The sequence below is a fragment of the Schistocerca nitens genome, chromosome 1 (assembly GCF_023898315.1).
Source record: "Schistocerca nitens isolate TAMUIC-IGC-003100 chromosome 1, iqSchNite1.1, whole genome shotgun sequence".
Taxonomy (NCBI): Eukaryota; Metazoa; Arthropoda; class Insecta; order Orthoptera; family Acrididae; genus Schistocerca; species Schistocerca nitens.
The window spans coordinates 224,714,320-224,738,051 of NC_064614.1; the positions used below are offsets into that span (position 1 = coordinate 224,714,320).

A 23,732-nucleotide genomic window follows, 5' to 3' on the forward strand; every position below is an offset into this window, starting at 1 on the left:
CTCCCAGTACCTACTGCAACCTACGTCCTTCTGAATCTGTTTAGTGTATTCATCTCTTGGTCTCCCTCTACGATTTTTACCCTCTACGCTTCCCTCCAATACTAAACTGGTGATCCCTTGATGCCTCAGAACATGTCCTACCAACCGACCCCCTCTTCTAGTCAAGTTGTGCCACAAACTTCTCTTCTCCCCAATCCTATTCAATACCTCCTCATTAGTTATATGATCTACACATCTAATCTTCAGCATTCTTCTGTAGAGCCACATTTCGAAAGCTATTCTCTTCTTGTCTAAACTATTTATCGTCCACGTTTCACTTCCATACATGGCTGCACTCCATACAAATACTTTCAGAAACGACTTCCTGACGTTTAAATCTATACTCAATGTTAACTAATTTCTCTTCTTCAGATACGCTTTCCTTGCCATTGCCAGTCTACATTTTATATCCTCTCTACTTCGACCATCATCAGTTATTTTGCTCCCCCAAATAGCAAAACTCCTTTACTACTTTAAGAGTCTCATTTGCTAATCTAATTCCCTCAGCATCACCCGACTTAATTCGACTACATTCCATTATCCTCGTTTTGCTTTCGTCGATGTTCATCTTATATCCTCCCTTAAAGACACTGTCCATTCCGTTCAACTGCTCTTCCAAGTCCTTTGCTGTCTCTGACAGAATTACAATGTCATCGGCGAACCTTAAAGTTTTTATTTCTTCTCCATGGATTTTAATACCTACTCCGAATTTTTCTTTTGTTTCCTTTACTGCTCGCTCAATATACAGATTGAATAACATCCGGGACAGGCTACAACCCTGTCTCACTCCTTTCCCAACCACTGCTTCCCTTTCATGTCCCTCGACCCTTATAACTGCCATCTGGTTTCTGTACAAATTGTAAATAGCTTTTCGTTCCCTGTATTTTACCCCTGCCACCTTCAGAATTTGAAAGAGAGTATTCCTGTCAACATTGTCAAAAGTTTTCTCTACGTCTACAAATGCTAGAAACGTAGGTTTGCCTTTCCTTAATATAGCTTTTAAGATAAGTCGTAGGGTCAATATTGCCTCACGTGTTCCAGTATTTCTACGGAATCCAAACTGGTCTTCTCCGAGGTCGGCTTCTACCAGTTTTTCCATTCGTCTGTAAAGAATTCGCGTTAGTATTTTGCATCTGTGACTTATTAAACTAATTGTTCGTTAATTTTCACATCTGTCAGCACCTGCTTCTTTGGGATTGGAATTATTATATTCTTCTTGAAGTCTGAGAGTATTTCGCCTGTCTCATACATCTTGCTTACCAGATGGTAGAGTTTTGTCACGACTGGCTCTCCCAAGGCCGTCAGTAGTTCTAATGGAATGTTTTCTACTCCCGGGGCCATGTTTCGACTCACGTCTTTCAGTGCTCTGTCAAACTCTTCACGCAGTATCGTATCTCCCATTTCATCTTCATCTACATCCTCTTCCATTTCCATAATACTGTCTTCAAGTACGTCGCCCTTGTATAGACTCTCTATATACTCCTTCCACCTTTCTGTTTTCCCTTCTTTGCTTAGAATTGGGTTGCCATCTGAGCTCTTGATATTCATACAAGTGGTTTCTTTTCTCCAAAGGTCTCTTTAATTTTCCTGTAGGCAGTATCTATCTTACCCCTAGTGAGATAAGCCTCTACATCCTTACATTTGTCCTCTAGCCATCCGTGCTTAGCCATTTTGCACTTCCTGTCGATCTCATTTTTGAGACGTTTGTATTCCTTTTTGCCTGCTTCATTTACTGCATTTTTATATTTTCTCCTTTCATCAATTAAATTCAATATTTCTTCTGTTACCCAAGGATTTCTACTAGCCCTCGTCTTTTTACCTACTTAATCCTCTGCTGCCTTCACCACTTCATCTCTCAAAGCTACCCATTCTTCTTCTACTGTATTTCTTTCCCCCATTCCTGTCAATTGTTCCCTTATGCTCTCCCTGAAACCCTATACAACCTCTGGTTTAATCAGTTTATCCAGGTCTCATCTCCTTAAATTCCCCCCTTTTTGCAGTTTCTTCAGTTTTAATCCACAGTTCATAACCAATGGATCGTACTGTACGTATATTCTCGTCTAGGAAGGACATATTTATTGAGAGTCGCAGGGCTGGTATTGGCGAACAACTACGAAATAGCAGACCGAAGAAACATTGCATCAGACTTCTTAATAACACAGGGACTGCTATTGCGTATTTATTCGCCAATACCAGGACCTCGACTCCCAATAAATATGTCATTTCTGGACGGTAATATACGTATAGTACGAGTGCAGTTTGTGGCACAGGGACGACGACGTATGGAGGTTTGATTCTGATCGTGATTCGTGAACGGATAGCCGAAGCGGTTAACGCGACCGCTCGCTTAAAGCACCGATCCGGCACAAATTTGCACTGTCGTCGTGCCAAACTACAGCCGATGGTCGTTCATATTTGCAACTGTGAATACATGTCATGTATTTCTTGACGACTTTCGTCGTTGCAGTGCCTGTTCCTTCGGACATTCATGCATGCCCGAAAGATCATCGCACCATACTTCTTAATAACAAACGCACTGCGGTTTCGTATCGTCCCTAAAATTAAAAGAGGTAGGACAAAGGAAAGTGACATCAAAGAGGTTTCGGCACGGAAACCTTAACGTTCGGCACTATGCCACGAATGCTTCCCTCTCAATTCTTGACGTCTACTGTGCTAACTGCACACTGGTCCTGAAAGTGAGCGGACTGACAAGGAATTCATTTTCGTATATCTTGTTAAATTTCAAACATACAGATCTCGAGCTGTAGTCCGATCCACGAAAGATGGCGGTTCGCGCATGTCGAGGCACGGACGGGAATTGCATTGTTGACGACAGTTGTGGTACACGCATGCGCTTGCTTTCCGCTTGATGGAAGCGTATATTCTGCAAATTATGCCTCTCGTTTGCTTATGCAGAATTTATCACTCACCACATCAGTGACGACATCTCGTAACAAATGAAATACAAAATCACTTAACAACTCGCTATGGTCGCGTTTAATACTCGCATTACTCAAGGCGTTCAGAGCGGAACGCTCAGAACCATACTGAACGCTCAGTGGCTGTCGGAGAATGCGTGACGTACGTGCGCAGAACAAGCCTAAACGCGACCGCCATCGTTCGTGACTTGAACTATAGCATACGTGATTTTCATTCTACACATATGTACTCAGGGGCGGGGAGAGTGTATGTATGACGTTATTTGTACTCCGTGACTGCGCCTCGATGTGTGTGGGAACACAAAAATTGCTGTGTATCTAATTTTTAGCTGTACAACTGCGGCACTGAGGTATGTTTCGTCACATCTAGTCCAGGCGCCACAGGCTGGCGGATGTGAGCGGCTTCTTGTGGGTATTTCTCCTGACCAGAACATCCGGGATCTATTCTCGGCAGATAAAGCTCACACGGGTCCTGGCCAGATGGCTGCAGCCAGCACTGATGCTTTGAACTACAATGATAATAGTCGCACTCTTCTCCAAGCATAGTCCTAATGACCTCGCTACTGACGTCACGTTAGACCCTTCGGATACAAGAGCCTCAAGTTATTTTTAAACCTCCGAAATCAGAACACTGCAGTATGCCTTCGTCAAAGAGGCTCTGTGCACGAACGCACTTAAGTGAGATTTACCAATGGGTCGTATTACAAACTAGAATATCAGTCGCTCCAAGAAGCAAGTAAGCGTTGTATACATCAGCAAAGCACAACTTCCAAAGCGCTTCAAATCGCACATTTGTGCGCAACGGACCATGTTTTACCCTTTCTGTTGTAAGTGTGTATGTGTATGCATGTGTGTGTGTGTGTGTGTGTGTGTGTGTTTCTGTGTGTGTGTATGTGTGTGTGCCGGTGATACGTCACGTCTCTTCTTCCTAACTACTCTGTTCTCTGAAGTCGGAGGAAGTAGCGAAAATGATTCAGCCTCCGTATTAGAGAAAACAGCTTCAGCCATTCCTGCCTCTGCAGGAGTTAGTTTGCTTAGGTATAAGAGATGAAACCAGATTTTAATGATCCGCTTCTACATCTACGTGACTGTTCTGCGATTCACAATTAAGTGTTCGGTGCAGGGTGTTCACAGAACTACTTTAAGACTATTCCTCGATCGTTCCTTTCTCGAATAGCATTTGGGAAAAATGAACACCTAAATCTTCCCCTACGAGATATGATTTCTGTTATTTTATTATGCATGGGTATATGTGAGACAACAAAATATATTGGCATTCGGAGGAGAAAGTTGGTGACTGAAATATCGTGAAAAGATCCCGCCGCAACGAAAATGCCTTTGTGTTAATGATTATCATACTAACTCGCGTATCGTGTCCATGACAGACTCACCCCTATTTCGCGATAATACGAGGCGTGTTTTTTAAGTAAGTACTGTTTTGAAATTTAAAAAAGACATGCTGAGATATCTCAATAATTTTATTTTTACATGAAAGCTTGTACCTTAATCTACGCACTGACGCCATTACAGTCTGATTCTTCCTTGTGTTTAATTAAGATGCTTCCGATAATCGTGAGTCCCGCCGACTGTGAAGTACGGGCTGTTATAAGATTTCTTAGTGCTAAAGGCCTAAAAGCGATCGATATTCAGCGTGAGATCTCTGCAGTTTACGGAGAAAACATTATGAATGATGGGATGGTAAGAAAGTGGGTGAGAGCATTTAAAGATGGCCGCACAAATGTGCATGATGAACAAGGGAGTGGGCGTTCTTCTGTCGTTAATGAAAGTTTGGTGCAGGAAGTGGACAATAAGGTGAGAGAAAACAGACGCTTTACGATTTCCTCCTTGCGGGATGACTTTCCTAATGTTTCTCGTAGTGTTTTGTATGGCATTGTGACCGAGCACTTGAATTACCGAAAATTGTGCGCACGTTGGGTACCGAAAATGTGGACGGATGTGCACAAAACCAAACGTTTAGACAGTGCATTGACTTCCCTTGAGCGGTACCACAACGACGGTGATGATTTATTAAGTAACTGTTACGGGCGATGAAACATGGGTGGCCTACGTCACACCAGAATCAAAGCAACAGTCCATGGAAATTGAGCAAGGGTATCGTTTTGCTGCAAGACAATGCCCGACGCATGTGGCGAATCAGACCAAAGATCTCATCACATCTTTTCGATGGGAAACTCTAGATCATCCTCCGTACAGCCCCGATCTTGCGCCCAGTGACTACCATCTGTTCTGCACTTGAAGAAACACCTGGGTGGTCAGCGTCTTCAAGACGATGACGAAGTCAAAACAGTGGTAATGCAGTGGTTAACAAGTCAGGCGGCAGACTTCTATCAGGAGGGTATTCAAAAACTGGTACAACGTTATGACAAGTGCCTCAATATCGACGGAAATTATGTAGAAAAGTAGATTAAGGTACAGGCTTTCATGCAAAAATAAAATTATTGAGATCTCTTAGCACGTCTTTTTTAAATTTCAAAACGGTACTTACTTAAAAAAAATGCCTCGTACAAACGAGCTGGTCTTCTTTAAAACTGAAACTGTCACACTCTTCTCGCGAAGAAAGCCAATGAGAATTTGACTCTCCACTACTACAAGTTTTTGTGACGGACTGACGCTATTTTGTCACTAGGTAAAAAGTTGACGGTAAACGCTGCTGTTTTTATAAGCAGTTAGCAATCACTAATGTGATGAAGTATGCAAATAATTTTAAATTTTATTTCTGTTAGCAGCTTAGAACTCAAACAGTCTGTAAATGGCTACAGTACATATAAGTGCTATTCGCAACGTAAATACAACGGAGTAAATGAATGGCTAACACAAATGCTATGCTGCAGCATGAGTACGTATGCTGTCGGAAAAGAAACCGACGAGCCCAGTGGAAGAATGTCAGTCATACATTTTATTCTATCATATTTACTTTCACAACATCAATGAGTAATATTTAAAAAAAATTCTCATTTAAAATGATTAATTTCTCCGTGTTCAGAGGACGATGCTGCTCCGCAAATGGGTAATGAATAGAAGAGTAACCTCGCCAGTGCCTAAAAAGTTCTTTATTTCGATCGACGACTGGTGTGACCTCTTACATCGAAACCATTTCCTAGTGGATCTGAAACTGACATTATACAGGCATGATATAACGGAATGTGAATACTTTATATTGCAGGACATGAAATATATAGCTTACGTTGTGCTGAGGTGAAACAACGTCAAATGATTATGAAACGAAAAGTCGGGTAGATTTAAAACTGATGCGTCCAATATTATCGCAGGAAAAATGAGCGTGACAAAACGATAAAAGCTGCACATTTGGATACGTGAAATGTGTTAAGCTATATTTTCCTTTTTCTCTACTTATACTGGGCATGTGTAAACTTAGGTTCTTCTTGTCATGTAAAGTATTTAAATAACCATTATATCATGTATTTATAACGTCGGTATCAGATCAACTAGAAAATGGCTTCACTATAAAATCCCAACCCGGTCGTCGACAAAAACAAAGAACGTTTTAGCAACTGTAGCGGATATTCTTCACATCATTTCAGACTTTTTCTGCTGCAGGACACCACTAAAACACATATTACAAGTGCTGACTGATGTCTCTCACTAATCTATTCAGCCACCTACATATTAACCCTACATCTAAATCTATAGCATGCGAATTACTATGAAGTGTCTGGTACAGGGTACTTTTCATTGTACCATATTACAAGGCTAACTCCCCTTCCATTCACATACGGAGGGTGAGAAGAATAAACGCTTGCTATTTGCCTCATTTACCTGCGCTATTTATATGTTATCAGTATGTAAGGACGAACAGATTATTCCGTGTTCGTGCTCTGAAGGAAGGTTCTTGGAATTTCCTGAGCAGATTTTCGTGGAATGTATGGCGACTTTCGCTGAGTTTGAGGCAGTCACGATATTTCACACTTTGTATTACACCTAGAATCTGTTAGACGACGGTCACTGCGGCTTTAGTCAAGGTAAAGGCACCAGAGAGGCAGTTCTAACATTGCGCTTAAGCAAAACGTTAGAAGAGTCAAGATACCTTCATAGGATTTGTCGACCTACAAAAAGCAATGGCGCAAGATATGCAAGAGACTGCACGGAAAGATTTATGTGTTCTATTTTCCCATGCGCTGTTCAAGAGTAAAACGCTCGAGAAGTAGTCCGAAAGTGGTTCTATGCACCCTCTGCCAAACACTGAACTGTGAAGTAAATAGTATTCTTGTAGGTTTAGATGCAGACGAAGTGTACCTAAAGCGCTGCTATTTGAATCGTTAAGGAAAGAGAACAGAGATTGCGTATTCTAGGGAAAGAGGGCGAATTTAAATCTCTCTCTCTCACACACATATATCACAACGCACATGCACACACAACCACACCCAGACACACAAACCTTCTACCACCACTCCTCTAACACTCCCACCATAATCCATCCATACCGCCAGTCACCCGACGTACCTCCCCATTTTACCCAAGGATGTGGGGACAGCAGGAACGACATGACCTCACTGAAAGTAGAAGATCGGAATTTAGTCCTGGTACGAGGAAACACTCAACCTATGCGACCTCACATAACCGAGAACTAAGGAAGGGAAGTGTTACAGCATAAATTTTTTATTGGATCGAACATTTGTGGTTAGCAGATCTTGCATGATCATACGGTGCGGAAAAAAAAAAAAATATTTACGTAGTTGATGAATAGGACAGTGAAGAAGGCAAAAGCGCTGTTAAGCGCCATCATAGAAACAAGCCCATCTTCACCATGGTATGACTGTAAATTGCCTACCTGTGAAAGAAGGAAGGAAAATTCCGGTTTAATTTTCTGTAGGTGCTGATGTCATTAGAGACGGAGAAAAAGTTCAGGTTGGCGAAAATACAGAAGGAAACTGACCGTGCCCTTTCAAAGAAACCTTACCAACATTCGCTTAAACTTTTAAGGAAAGCACGAAAATCTTGGTAGTCGGTTGGTGGTTTGAATCGCTGTCCTTCCAAATACTAGTCCTGAGCGTTACCACTGCAACATCTCTCTTGTTGAATGTGTACGAAAAATGGTCGTTCCTTATTTTTGTCACCAACCTTCAACCGGGTACTGGCAAAGTATCTCAGACGTTTCACTAAGAGTGCTTCGTGAATCCTTTAACACGGAACAGTGCACGGAGGTGTAAAGACCAGAGAGCTGTAGCAGATGTTTCGGGTAGTGAGATGGTGTTCATCTTCATGACACGCCCCTAATAACGGCTAGCCGCTGCCAGCGTGACACCTCTGCCTTGCGTGTTGCCTGTTCCGACCATCTGGCAATTTAGAAGCTTGAATGAGAGCCCAGAGACGATCACAACACTCTGTTTCTTCGAACAGAACACCTGAGCCTGAAACTGGGACGTATTTCGCTTTCTTATTTTATTGCTTTTCTTGTTCAGCAGCGCTTGGCGTCTCGACAAATTGTATTGTTGGGCGCACGGTAGCTGACGAAGAATGTTGTGGAACACCTGAACGTATAGTGTTAGGCTCACATTTTATGCAGAGACAAAGTTTAAGAGCTCTTAGTTTGTGTAATATTTGACGCGACCAAGAAGCATGTGCTGTTTTGAACATAAACGTATCGAGGAGAGAGCAACATAAGTATCTCGTTCTTCAGAGACGAAAAGAACATGAAGCTCCGTAATGTATAACAGCTTCACATTACTGTAGACCCAGCATCAGAAGAGAGAGCGCAAAACAGTTACGTTAATGTCAGAACTTGGCGCAGGGTGCACGATGTGCCTAAGATCTAACAGGAGTTCGACATTTCAGTTCCTGATGAGTACTAGCGGTTCCGATTTGGATACGAAAGGAAGACAGCTCGTCACGTCAACAGGGTCTTCAGTGCTGGTCAGCCGTGAAACATGTATGAAACCTGGAAGAAATGGGTGATCGTTCATAGCGGGAAGGCTCGATTTGTCGTCTTGAATAATGTGAGGATTATTCTTGCAGAACAGTGATGCCGACGTCAGAGTCCTCTTTATCACGTTCATGTTAAAAATTAGCATTCCATCATAACCAAAAGATGTTTTAAGCATCTGTATAGTCATAAACTTCGACCAAAATATTTCCAAATTCACTGAAAACCTTAATTTTTTCTGGAAAATGGTATCCCCGAAGATACCAATTGTTATTCAGTTGTTCGACGATTTCTACTTGAGAATTATACAGTGACTATCGTATTACACGGCCAAAAGGGTCTTAATTGTTACTATAAAATATTTTTTTAGGTGATAACTAATTACGTTGTTACTTCTATTTCAGTTCACATTAACATTATGTCAAAACGAATCATTCACAAGAACAGAAGCACACTCGTCGTGTTTGTCAGATTCGCTTGAAGACCTTCACCTTACGATTATTTATAGGTCTAATGATGTCAGTGTCACTAGAACTGCCCACAGAATCATAAAAACATTGATTCAGGCAGTCATCCGGATCTTCATTCTCACTAGGAACATGTGACTAATCAACTTAAAAAACTTCTGAAAGTATTTCAGATTCTTTCATCTATTTCCATTTTCTGGATAGAGGCACCTCTAAAAGCAGGAGGAACTTCAGTATGAAAACAGGAGAAACTGGAACTATCTAAAACATCAAAATACGAGCAAAGTGCTAAATAAGCAAAAAGTACACGAAGCCAGTCGAATTTGATACACAGACCACTGGTGTAAACACGTAAATAGATGAAGTATTTAAAATATGTCGCAGCAGATGGCATCTACAGACGCATATAGAAAAAACGAGCTAACTAAACGAACACTGTTTTTTGCCTTGTTTCACAAATTTTATTGTGGTTGCTGCGCAACCTAGGATACGGATTATAAGCCCGTGGACTTCCACAAATTGCATTATGGTTGCTGCAGAACCTGGGTTTCGGGTTATAAGTCCATGGGCTTATAATTCGAAACCTAGGCTGAGCAGTAACCGTATTAAAATTTGTGAAACAAGACAAAACAGTGTTCGTTTAGTAAAATTACAATTTTTCACCGAGAACCCACAGCTGATTCAATTTTCACGAGTTATCGTGAGAGCCGTCCGTAACGGGTGGCGTGCGAAACACGAGTGAACTCCAGATCCTTCCACAGTATGTCAACTGCTCTTACCTGTTACAAGCGAATGTGTGGGTCTTTGTAAGCAGTAATCAAGTAATATTTTTGGTACCAAAACCGTAGAAATACTTCGTTCTTATTGAGTTGAAAGTATTTTTGAAATGAACAAATACATGTCAGGTATTTAGTTCGTTCCCGTGCCTATGTGACAAGAAACTGACCGTAACGTTATGTCTGTTCGTGTTTCTGCCCCAGAAAAAACCATAATGTGGCCATAGTAACACGAAGACATCCAGACAGAAGAATTACGCTGTAAACGAAAACTGAGGAACTTAATAGTGTCCCGACAATTAATCAGAAGACATCGTTAAAACATTTACCCAGTACGCCAATTAAAATCCCTCAATGTAGGAGAAGGAGTTAACTGTTAAACGGAAACTTGCAACACTCAGGGTGCGGTCGGGACGGTCTACGACCTTCACACTGTCGCCCAGCGAGTTTCCGCGCTGGCTAAGGGACTGAACTCGCATTCGAGAGGTCCGCGATTCAAATCTCTGTCCAGCCAATGACGTGTAGATTCCCCATGGTCTACTTAAATACACTGCTGGCTATTAAAATTGCTACACCACGAAGATGACGTGTTACAGATGCGAAATTTAACCGACAGGAAGAAGATGCTGTGATATGCGAATGATTAGCTTTTCAGAGCACTCACACAAGGTTGGCGCCGGTGGCGCATGGACGTGAGGCTGACGTGAGGAAAGTTTCCAACCGATTTCTCACACACAAACACCAGTTGACCGGCGTTGCCTGGTGAAATGTTGTTATGATGCCTCGTGTAAGGAGGATAAATGCGTAACATCACGTTTCCGACTTTGATAAAGGTCGGATTGTAGCCTATCGCGATTGCGGTTTATCGTATCGCGACATTGCTGCTCGCGTCGGTCGAGATCCAATGACTGTTACCAGAATATGGAATCGGTGGGTTCAGGAGGGTAATACGGAACGCCGTGCTGGATCCCAACGGCCTCGTATCACTAGCAGTCGAGATGACAGGCATCTTATCCGCATGGCTGTAACGGATCGTGCAGCCACGTCTCGATCCCTGAGTCAACAGATGGGGACGTTTGCAAGACAACAACCATCTGCACGAACAGTTCGACGACGTTTGCAGCAGTATGGACTATCAGCTCGGAGATCATGGCTGCGGTTACCCTTGACGCTGCATCACAGACAGGAGCGCCTGCGATGGTGTACTCAAACGACGAACCTGGGTGCACGAATGGCAAAACGTCTTTTTTTCGGACGAATCCAGGTTCTGTTTACAGCATCATGATGGTCGCATCCGTGTTTGGCGACATCGCGGTGAACGCACATTGGAAGCGTGTATTCGTCATCGCCATACTGGCGTATCACCTGGCTTGATGGTATGGGGTGCCATTGGTTACACGTCTAGGTCACCTCTTGTTGTCATTGACGGCACTTTGAACAGTGGACGTTACATTTCAGATGTGTAACGACCCGCGGCTCTACCTTTCATTCTATCCCTGCGGAACCCTACATTTCAGCACGATAACGCACGACCGCATGTTGCAGGTCCTGTACGGGCCTTTCTGGATACAGAAAATGTTCGACTGCTGCCCTGGCCAGTCTCCAGATCTCTCACCAATTGTAAACGTCTAGTCAATGGTGACCGACCAACTGGCTCGTCACAATACGCCAGTCAGTACTCTTGATGAACTGTGGTATCGTGTTGAAGCTGCATGGGCAGTTGTACCTGTACACGCCATCCAAGCTCTGTTTGATCAATGCCCAGGCGTATCAATGCCGTTATTACGGCCAGAGGTGGTTGTTCTGGGTACTGATTTCTCAGGATCTATGCACCCAGAGTGCGTGAAAATGTAATCACATGTCAGTTCTAGTATAATATATTTGTCCAATGAATACCCGTTTATCATATGCATTTCTTCTTGGTGCAGCAATTTTAATCGCCAGTAGTGTAGATTAAGGTAAATTTGTCGGAATGGTTCCTGCGAAAAGTTCCCGCCCTATTTCCTATCCACCACTATCCTGCCCGGACCTGTCCTCCGTCGCTATGACCGCCTCGTCGTCAGAGCATTAAAGAATAACTAATTCTTAGTACACCTTGCATCATTTCATCAGTTTGGGATTAGCTGTACAGACGCGCGTCACACACACACACACACACTCTCTCTCTCTCTCTCTCTCTCTCTCTCTCACACACACACACACACACACACATACACACGAGACAGCGGACGTCTGAAGGGTGTCCCAGAAATGTAGCGACAAACTTCGAGGGATGTAGAGGGTGTCCTTAGGAATAAATCGAGGATAGGAATACCTGTCCGGAAGCATCATCCAACGACACCACAGAGAGCCAAAGTTACAGGCGATGGTGCCTGTCGCCATGCCACCTTTTCGGTGGAAACGTGACTTTGTATGCTGACTGATCGTAGGCGGAACGTCTCGCAATGTTGTTCGTTATTCAGTGATCACGACTGACTGCCACGGTCGCCAGCGTAGAGGTGGAGCTAACGGCTATGTAGAAATACCTCGTCTGCTATGAATGCAGTGTTCTGTTTCCTCGGTGGATGACTGTTTCGGACACGGGTTTCCATGCGCAGTTTATTTTTCTCCTGGAGCGCTCTAAGATCTCAGGAGAAAAATAAACTGCAGATGGAAACCCAAGTCTGATAGAGCTGCCATCCAGGCAACAGAGCATCGCATTCATAGGGGACAAGAACGTTCTACGCAGGAACGAGCTCCATTTTCTCCACTGGCGATCGTGGCAGTCAGTCGTGATCAATGAACAACACACCCTCTACAACTCATCGAAGTTTGTCTCAACATTCCTAGTGGGTATAAGGAGCTATATTTCCAATAGCCCGTTACAGCCCTTGGAGAAGAAAATAAAAATGTAAGTAACTAAAAAAATAAAGGACTGTCACATTATCCAGCGAGCAAATACTGTCTTCATTCTAATGTTTTGTGCCCTATAGCCGTTCTGTTGACGGTAACTCTCTTTACCATCGGGATTCGAAAAATTGTTTTCAGGTAGAGAGCCACCATACCACTTACTGACGTAGGTCTCAGAGGCCAGTAGAGAGACTGACACTAAGATTCGCGGAAGAGTACTTGTTTCTGAGGAATGACGAAAACATTACACGGTACATTTCGGGAAACTGCAATCGTCACTGTGTTAGATAACTCTAAATGTCGTGTGACTAGTGCCTCCCGTAGGCTAGACCATTCGCCAGGTGCAAGTCTTTCGATTTGACCCCTGACCCAGTCGGGAATCGAACCCGGGCCCTTAGGATTGACATTCTGTCGCGCTGACTACTCAGCTACCGGAGGCGGACACTGTGTTAGATGATAACACAGATATAATACAAAGGAAAAGGGTAGTAGAAAATTAAAACCAAAAAACGATTGAACACAGTGTCACATAGACTCGGCTTTGTGTCTTCCTTTCGCAGGATTTCTTCACAGCCACAGAATTTTGTTCTTCATAACAGTAACATATTTCTATATTTATACTAGACCTTGTAAATTAGAATATAGCTTGAAAGATTTTCTGTATGACATTTTGTGTGATAAAGCACTGGAGGAAATAAACCATTACGTTATATACCATTTCTGTAAAGTATAGATTTCACAGCGAACTTTGAAATGAGATTACTCCAGTGCTGAAAAATGTGAGGCGCAATAATTACCGCATAAAACCTGAAATTACTGGTAACAGAAATAAAAAAATTCGAATATAAGGTATTCATTTGCATGTTATGTGCAGTACATAAGAAAAGAGCAACTGTATGAATAGCTGAATGAACGCACATGCAAATGTAATGTAAAAATATTTTCATATATCATGTGGAATTATCATGACAGTAAACTTTAAAGGAATATCTTAAGAATTGTTTTTCTTTGGAAGAACAGATGAGAATATTCGACTCAGTTCCACCTATCATCTATATGGCGTCAAGCCGAAATGTAGGTTTCAGTTGTGCCAGAAGTAGTGTGAACATTAAGTCTTCACACAACTGTTGCAAACATAAACATACGGGCCATTTCACATCTCGAGTTCACGCGTACCTTTGAAGATATTATAGAGCAACCTGAAGTACACTGTCTGAGTCTACAGAATGTCAATACTCAAATTATAGAATTCAAACAATTATCGTATTCCTGGAAATAGAATTCAGTCTTGGTTGCAATAAAGATGGATTTATAAGTTCTTCATATTCTACAAAAAATGGTTCAAATGGCTCTGAGCACTATGGGACTCAACTGCTGTGGTTACCAGTCCCCTAGAACTTAGAACTACTTAAACCTAACTAACCTAAGGACATCACACACATCCATGCCCGAGGCAGGATTCGAAACTGCGACCGTAGCAGTCGCACGGTTCAAGACTGCGCGCCTAGAACCGCGAGACCACCGCGGCCGGCTCATATTCTATATTATCTATGAATATTCTGTACTATGAATTCTGTCTATAACATTACCACAGCTTCTGCACCAGTGGTAGAGTTTGAGAATGGAGTTTAATGACTTTTGTATTCTTAGAAATGTTTACTATCATGTCAAGCCCCTTGCGACATAAAATATTCAGGCGTTTTATTAGTCACAGAGTATGCCTCTGGTATAGGATCTTGCGTTGAAGTTCAGCAATTTCTCTCATACTTTTTTCGATCGTGTTCTCAGTTCATGTAGGCTTTGGAGAGCTAGGATAGGGAGTGATGTTTGTACTGAAATAAAACTACCAATTTATACAAAAGGACTTTAATGTTTAACCAAATCTGGGAGTCTCTTACTGCAATTCATGTATGTTTCTCTTGCTTCCATCACAATTTGTGCAAAACATAGTACGTGTTAAGTATTTATTCAACAAATAGACTACTTTCTGGTAACTGGATGAATCCTCTACACATAGGTATGGTGACTTGCTAACAGATGACGGTACTGCCTGTTAACTGCGTTGCATATTGCTTGTTATATTATTAATAAACACAACACATCTAAAAAGGGATATGGTGACTCATCTAAATATTTAATATCCTTAGCGTACTGTAAATAAAGAGTGAGTGACCTAATTATAGTACAAGACAGTCATTAGAGCACAAAATACAGTGTTGCAGAAATTTCTTTCCTGTGTTACTTTTTTCATTGTAAGTACATTTAAGTCCTAAGTTAAAATACAAAACGTGGTGTACACGTGTTAAGTACACACAAATACGCAAAAATTACTTAAACTACCGTTTCTAAGAATTAAAGTTATTTTGATATGAAATTCTGTGAAGAGTAAAGAAGTTTCAGTCCTGAACGGTGGCGGTTACTGTATTTTAGACGTCATAGAAATGCTTCCCCATCTTTTTCCCCGGGGTATAGGAAGCGAATTCGAGACGTATGTGTGAATACCGCATGTTGGTGTAATGAATGCATCTAAAGTACAGTAACCATCACCTGGCACATACAACATTTATTGTCTCGCATAGCTCACACCGATACTGCACAACTTTTGTAGATATTTACTGTGTTCTCTGCTTGATTTAACAAAGAATGCAAAGTTTTTTTAAGAATAGACTGACGTGTAACTTGATTGTTGTTGAGTTAAAAGTGTGTGTGTGTGTGTGTGTGTTTTGGTGTGTGTTGGCGGTAGCGTCGGCTCTGGCACGTCAGTTTGCTCCTAGAGCGGGCTTGCAGCAGGTGTGTTGCGGTGCAGCCGGCGCACTCAGCAGGCGCAGGGCAGCCAGCGCCTGCCTACATGTGCCTCGTGTTGCCGAAGGAGCCGAGCCCGGCCTGCGAGGCGCCCTTGTTGTAGCCCATTTGCAGGTTGAGGTGCGCCTCGTGCGCGCGCAGCTGTTCTTCGGTGAACTCGCGCTTGTGCTCCTCCGCCATCTTGGGCCCCAACCTCGGGCCCGTGTACTCGGGGTGCTTCTGCGTCTGCAAAGTGAACGGGCGCGTCAGATACACGGACATTTATGTAGCTCGAGCACACTTACTATACTCCTGAGGCTATGCAGGATGGCAAGTTTGTGTAGACAAAAGATTTCCCCGAATTTCCAGGTTGAAATTCCCAAGTTTGACTGAACAAATTGTTGTATGCGAGAGAAAGTTTCACGTTGCTGGTTTTTATGGCCGAAAACAAATGTTATTGAACGCTAAAATAATTCTTTTATTTTTGAATAAAAAGGAGTCCAGAGTGTAATAAATTTCCATTTTTTAATTCCGGTTACCAGTTTCGCTCTATAGGAGCATCCTCAGACCAAGGCACTGAAATATGCAGTCTACGAAAGAAAACAAACACACACACACACACACACACCAACGAAGAAGTTATCTGAGTGGGACAGAAATCGGTAGATGTGATGTACGTGTGCAGACGAACAAATGATTACAGTTTCAGAAAAACTGTATGAGTTATTCAACAACGTCGCCTTAATGCTTTCCACATGCGGTGCCTGAGATCCATCCTCGGGGTAACGTGGAAGGACCGAGTGACCAACGAAGCAGTGCTATCTAAAACTAACTGCAACAATATTTCAGCTATCTTGAAGCAGAGACGACTCCGCTGGCTGGGACACGTCCACCGTATGGATCCTGACAGATTACCACGTGAGGTGATGCTTGGAGAGATCTCTATAGCCAAAAGACCTGTAGGACGTCCTGTATTGAGGTTCAAGGACTCCTGTAAACGAGATATGGAGAGCTTTGGAATCGACACAAACAGATGGGAGGCACGGGCTAGCATGAGACCAGAGTGGCGTGATGATATATCATCTGGAATGCCGAAGCATAATGAAGGCTTGTTAGACAGATTAAGGCAGAGAAAGCTTCGCAATGCTACCACTGCTCCTGCCTCAGCAGCCAGATACACTTGTGACAATTGCGGCAAGAGCTGCCGTGCTGCCATTGGTTTGACAAGTCATATGAAAAAATGCAACCCATAAACACACTGACACTGCAACAATCATCTTAAGCAAGTCCATAAAGCACTGGTCCACCTCTGGCCATTATGCTAATAGTTATTCGGCATGACATTGATTTATATTCGGTTTGGAATCTCATTGACTGGAGTAGAATTGTCCTCAGTAGTGGTGAGTCTCACTTCGAAGTGTGCCCCAATGACCATCGGAAACCTGTTTGGAGACACCTCAGACAGCGTGGGATACCAGCCTGACTCTCGCCCGAAATGCGACCCGACAACCAGGAGTGATGGTCTGGGATGTCACTTCTTATCACTGCAGAATCCCTTTGGTTGTCAACTGCGTCGCTCTTACAACACAGCTTTACATTATATTTGAGCAAGATAATGACCGCCCACACACGGCGAGGTTATACTGCTCGTCTTCGTGCTTGCTCGAACCTGCGTTGACCAGCAAGGTAGTCGGATCTCTCCCAAATTGAGAATGTTTGGAGCATTACAGGCAGCGCCCTCCAACCAAAAACGGGATGACATCTAACAAGTCTAAAAATCAGTGCCAAACCAAATAACTTGTTAGATAATGGCCGGGGAAGTGGGCAAACGCGTTATTGACTTGCTCAATTTGCGAAGCTCTTTCTCTTGAATGAATCATACAATTTTTCTGAAATAGTAACCATTTATGTGTCTGTACATGAAAATCACAGCTACTGACTTGCCTCCCACTCGGATAATTCCTTCGTGGTGCGTCGTTTTTTGTCTTAAATTGTGTAACATTTATAATGGGTCATGTATGAAAAACATTTATCCACTTTAAAAACTAACATAAAATCGATATAGTTTCGGTACAAGAAGATGTAATACTAGGATGAAATGAGGAATCGGTGCATGGATCCGTGCGATGCGCCGACTGGTACCTGTATAGAATTTCTGTCTAGCTAGCAAAGGTTAGGCATTATAAAGAGGAAGCTCCACCCACTGTTCCTCATATGGCCCCTAATAAAAACTATTAAAATCCACGAATTGCGTATGTACAAACAGAAAATCCGCATACTGTATATGAAAACGTAGCACACTATAGGATGTAAAGATTATTATACTATCTATTCATGTACATTACGAGTTTTTTTTTCGTTTTTACTATGACTCACGTGAGGAACAGTGGTTGATACTTCCCGTTTATAATGCCTTATCGTTGCTACGCTAGTCAGCAGTTAGTGACAGCGACCCTGTGCACAGATTCCTCACTTCACTTTGGTAACACGTTATGTTGCTTTAATAGTAGTTTTTGAGATGGATGAGTGTGTCAGTTACCATAAACATTATGTGTTTCAAACTCTTGTGTGGTCTTTTAGGCCGAAACCAGTAACCACCATTAAAAACTAAATTTTATTGCAGTCTGGACTGCTTTTCGTTAAAATATTGAATATGACCATTCTTCTCCATAATAATGCCAAAAATTATTAAAAATCATTTAATGTATTCGTCATAGGCTCTAAGAAATTTTTTTGTGAATGAACTTTATTGCATCACGTATTACATTACTGACTAGTTTCAGCTTGTGGCCATTTTCAAATGCAGCTGCAGCGCTGAAATGTATGTCGTATTTGAAAATTATTAAGTTTTCGACACACGTTTCCTGAAGTAACTGCATTTGAAATGGCCACAGGCCGAAATTGGCCAGTAATGTAAAGTTCGCTTGCGTAAAAAGTTTCTAACAGCCTACGGTGACATGTACAAGACATTTGACTGTATGAATACAATATTCTCGGATAAACTGAAGTTTTATGTGTTGATAGTACAGACAACCAACGAATAACATCGTAACCAACCAAAATCATGCACAACGTTGTACCTAATAATTCAACCAATGTAAGCAGAGTAGATTCTTCTGACTGAAGAGAAATCACTTGTGTGGGATTCTAATAGGCTCAATCCTAGATTCACTAATGTAAATTATTTTCCGTTTAATATACAAAAAGCAGAATTAATTCTTTTTTGGATGTCACTAGTATTGCAATAACAGAAACGTACGTACAGCAATAGAAGAAATGGTAAATAATGTTATTAAAGATGTTACATAATGATTTTTTGCGAATGGCCTCACTCTCGGTTTAAAAAAGACCTAATTCGGTTATGCATATTCCGATCTACACTAGCGAAAAGCTTTACACATTGTGACTAAATAATAACCGTGGTGAAAATTAAGAAATTGTTGGGTAGAATTTCAACTGAAAAAAATATGTTTTGGAACTTCTAAAACAAATTACTACAGCTACACTTGCGCTTCGAATCATTGAAAATCTCGAGGAGAGACAAATGAGTAAGTTGACATACTTCGCGTGTTTTCATTCAATATTGTCATATGGAAGTAATTCATCTCTAAGACCGGAAATCTTCGTTGCTCAAAAACGTGGTGCAAAAAATAATGTGTGCCCACACGCGATCATATTGTAGGCATCTGTTTAAGGAGTATGTTTATTTCCTTATGAAGTTTGTTGTAAATGATCCACTGTAGTTTGAAAGGAACAGTTATGTAAACAATGACAACAACAGAAGAAAAAATGGTATTCATTACTCCACTGTGAGGTTGTCTTTGTATTGTGTTGTATTGAACTGGGGACCTAGAAACGACGGAGAGGCGTCGTCCCCGCCGTAGCCCTCAGTGGTTCAGCAGTCCACTCACGCCACCGCCACCCCACACCGAACCCACGGTTATTGTGCGGTTCGGCCCTCAGTGGACCCCCCGGGAACGCCTCACACCAGAGGAGTGTAATCTCAAATGTTTGCGTGGTGGAGTAATTATGGTGTACGTGGAGAGAGTATCTGCGCAGGAATCGCCGACATAGCGTAACTGAGGCGGAATAAGGGGAACCAGCCCGCATTCGCCGAGGCGGATGGAAAACCGCCTTAAAAACCAGAATTTACGGTTTTTCTATAAAAAAACTGCACACCGGACCTCGAAACTAATCCGCCGGGTGGATTCGTGCCTGGGACGGGCACGCCTTCCCTCCCGGAAAGCAGTGCGTTAGACCGCACGGCTAACCGAGCGGGATGAGCTTGTCTTTAGTACAAAAGGAGATGTACAATGCTGTCACAAAAATGTTTGATCATTTACCCCAGCGATAAAATATCTGAGAGACAGCGAAGTTAAATTTGAAAATAAACTGAAAAAGTTCCTCCTTGAGAAATCCTTATCTGTAGAAGTATTTCTAATTTTGCAATGTGTAAAAGATGGTTGGTAGAAATTACTAACTTACATCTGCATTTAAAAAAAGACACTTGTAAATGGTTAGCATGTAGCCGTATTTACATACGATTGTGCAATGTGAAAATAAAATCGCTCCTCCCACATAATTACGATTAATTGTACAAATGATCTGTGGAACATGAATCTAACATATAAAATGGTTTTAGCATTCATAAATTACGTAGGGGCTGTGGGCCCACGCATGAAGAAATATATGCAAATGAAAGTTACTGTATTGCCACATCACCTATTAGCCATTATTGCAAGGTAGAAAAAACTAGAATTTACAGTTTTTCTATAAAACAACTACTTCTGAGTATAATAAAACATGCAACAGAAGCTTGATGAACATTTTCAAAGGATGATTGGGTATAGATTAGGCGCGAACTATACTTCAAAACACCGTTTGTCCCAGCCTAGACTTTGAAGAGATAGAAGAGAATAACAAGAAGAAGGAGAAAAAGAAGAAGAAGACAGAGATGCTATAGCTATTTAGCCTTAAAGGAGAATCCTATGGGCGTTCTCTAGAATCATGTATTAAAAAAACTGCTTGTAGTGCTTCACTGATTTTTTTAGTCGCTTATCTGAAGCATTTTCTCGCCCAAATGTTCAAAGGCCATGACTAACCCTCTAGGTTAATTAAGAAAGATGCCACGTGATCATTTCATTTGAGATTGGTACTCCATTGTATGTGGTTTCACAGGAGGATAGATTAGAGTGGGCGACGACGTAACATTTCACTATCGTCTCTGACCGAAAAATCTAGCCATCGAATTCGGTATCAACAGCGCGCTTCTCACTGCCGTAAAGGAGCCAGTGAAATATTTGAATGGTACAACTAGGAATAAACAAAAAAAAGAAAAAGTTGAATGGTAACGTTGTAAACTTAGAATAGGATTCGGTGTAGAAAAAGAAGCATACTTAAGTGATAGTCATAATGAATTACGTAAATGCAAATTTGATCGTAAATGGTCCGATGTTTCCGAGATGAATGATTGAAAGAATAAATAAATAAAAATAACATGTCAGACATGAGTGAGAAAGCTGTACTCAGTTCCCAGTAGTAGCACCACGTCTTGCATTCTAACAGTGCCAAAAAGTGCCAAAATCTTCTTCTGAATCCCTACAAAACTTTTCTTCTAGCGAGAGACCAGGTAACACAATCGCACCACTCTAAGTCTGGCTTCTACAGGGTGTTTCAGAACGACGTTCTAAAAATTGGGGACAGGTTCCTTACACCAAAACACAAAAATATTAGTAAACATGGTCTCTAAAACGCATACCGTAAGAGCTATGAGCACTCATTCATCTTCGCTGCTTGTTGTTGTTGTGGTCATCAGTCCTGAGACGGGTTTGATGCAGCTCTCCATGCTACTCTATCCTGTGCAAGCTTCTTCATCTCCCAGTACCTAACGCAAACTACATCCTTCTGAATCTGCTTAGTGTATTCATCTCTTGGTCTTCCTCTACGATTTTTACCCTCCACGCTGCCCTCCAATACTAAACTGGTGATCCCTTGATGCCTCAGAACATGTCCTACCAACCCATCCCTTCTTCTAGTCAAGTTGTGCCACAAACTTCTCTTCTCCCCAATCCTATTCAATACTTCCTCATTAGTTATGTGATCTACCCATCTAATTTTCAGCATTCTTCTGTAGCACCACATTTCGAAAGCTTCTATTCTCTTCTTGTCCAAACTATTTATCGTCCATGTTTCACTTTCATACATGGCTACACTCCACACTAATACTTTGAGAAACGACTTCCTGACACTTAAATCTATACTCGTTGTTAACAAATTTCTCTTCTTCAGCAACGCTTTTCTTGCCATTGCCAGTCTACATTTTATATCCTCTCTACTTCGACCACCATCAGTTATTTTGCTCCCCATATAGCAAAAGTCCTTTACTAATTTAAGTGTCTCATTTCCTAAGCTAATTCCCTCAGCATCATCCGACTTAATTCGACTATATTCCATTATCCTCGTTTTGCTTTTTTTGATGTTCATCTTATATCCTCCTTTCAAGACACTATCCGTTCCGTTCAACTGCTCTTCCAAGTCCTTTGTTGTCTCTGACAGAATTACAATGTCATTGGCGAACCTTAAAGTTTTTATTTCTTCTCCATGGATTTTAATACCTACTCGGAATTTTTCTTTTGGTTCCTTCACTGCTTGCTCGATATACCGATTGAATAACATCGGGGACAGGCTACAACCCTGTCTCACTCCTTTCCCAACCACTGCTTCCCTTTCATGTCCCTCGACTCATAACTGCCATCTTGGTTTCTGTACAATTTGTAAATCGCTTTTCGTTCCCTGTATTTTACCCCTGCCACCTTCAGAATTTGAAAGAGAATATTCCAGTCAACATTGTCAAAAGCTTTCTCTAAGTCTACAAATGCTATAAACATAGGTTTGCCTTTCCTTAATCTAGCTTCTAAGATACGTCTTAGGGTCAGTATTGCCTCGCTACTGTGAAATACATTTCTTCCACTGAACAGGTGCTCATAGCTCTTATGGTATGCGCTTCACAGCCCATGTTTGATAGACTTTTTTTCATTTTTTGGTCCATACTATCTCCTTCCAAAACGTGGAAAGCAAAGAACTTGCTTCTCTTGGTCTTCCTCTACGATTTTTACCCTCCACGCTGCCCTCCAATACTAAACTGGTGATCCCTTGGTGCCTCAGAACATGTTCTACCAACCCATCCCTTCTTCTAGTCAAGTTGTGCCACAAACTTCTCTTCTCCCCAATCCTATTCAATACTTCCTCATTAGTTATGTGATCTACCCATCCAATCTGCAGCAGGTTCGAAGTCATTGACAACAATTCTGCCTGGCCATTAAGAAAAAAAAGAAAGAAGCGCAGTAACACATATGAAATAAAAAATGGTAGTCACTAAGAAAACGAAGAAGAGTGAAATGAAAATAAGAGAAACTACAGGATTATTAAAAAGAATAATTCACGTATCGAGAATGAACGAGTGCTCATAGATCTTAAGGTATGCATTTTAGAATTAATGTTTACTGGATATTTGTTTCTAGTTTTGGCGCAAGAAACCTATAACTAAATTCTTAAAACGTCATTCTGAAACACCCTGTATATGATTTGTTTCTGTCGACAAGAGGGGCTCGAAATACAATGTACTGATATGTGAAAGACAGAAATATCTATAGGCTATTGAAACGAGGATAACCCAGCAGAAGGAGAACCGTTTGAGAAATTCAAAAAGTAAAAGGCAGTGCAAGATTTGCAGGAGATGCTGAAGACGGGAAAAACGTGTCGCATGTAGTGAGGGAGAAGATATTGCAAATATATATTTTATGGAGTAAAAGAGTTAGATAATAAAATAGATGTACTGGCGCCAACAGCCAGTTTTCTGTGAGTATAAGTAATCAAAAGTACGCGGAGAGTAAGAATTTAAGATAGTAAGTAGGTCCAAATCGTTGGACTAGTGACGCAA

At 41.7% G+C, this 23,732-nt stretch overlaps 2 protein-coding genes across 2 annotated transcripts in view; one reads left to right on the top strand and one right to left on the bottom strand.

The window, feature by feature from the left end:
* The window catches only part of LOC126246171 (muscle-specific protein 20-like), a 190,425-nt gene that overhangs the window by 49,343 nt on the left and 117,350 nt on the right, over nucleotides 1–23,732 (top strand). The gene's annotated exons all lie outside the window — the stretch shown is intronic.
* The window catches only part of LOC126246187 (muscle-specific protein 20), a 35,192-nt gene continuing 26,322 nt past the window's right edge, over nucleotides 14,863–23,732 (bottom strand). The window contains exon 4 of the mRNA XM_049948375.1: nucleotides 14,863–16,039. Coding sequence (XP_049804332.1) covers nucleotides 15,857–16,039 — 183 coding nt within the window. The 3' untranslated portion in view covers nucleotides 14,863–15,856. The remainder of the gene's footprint in view (nucleotides 16,040–23,732) is intronic.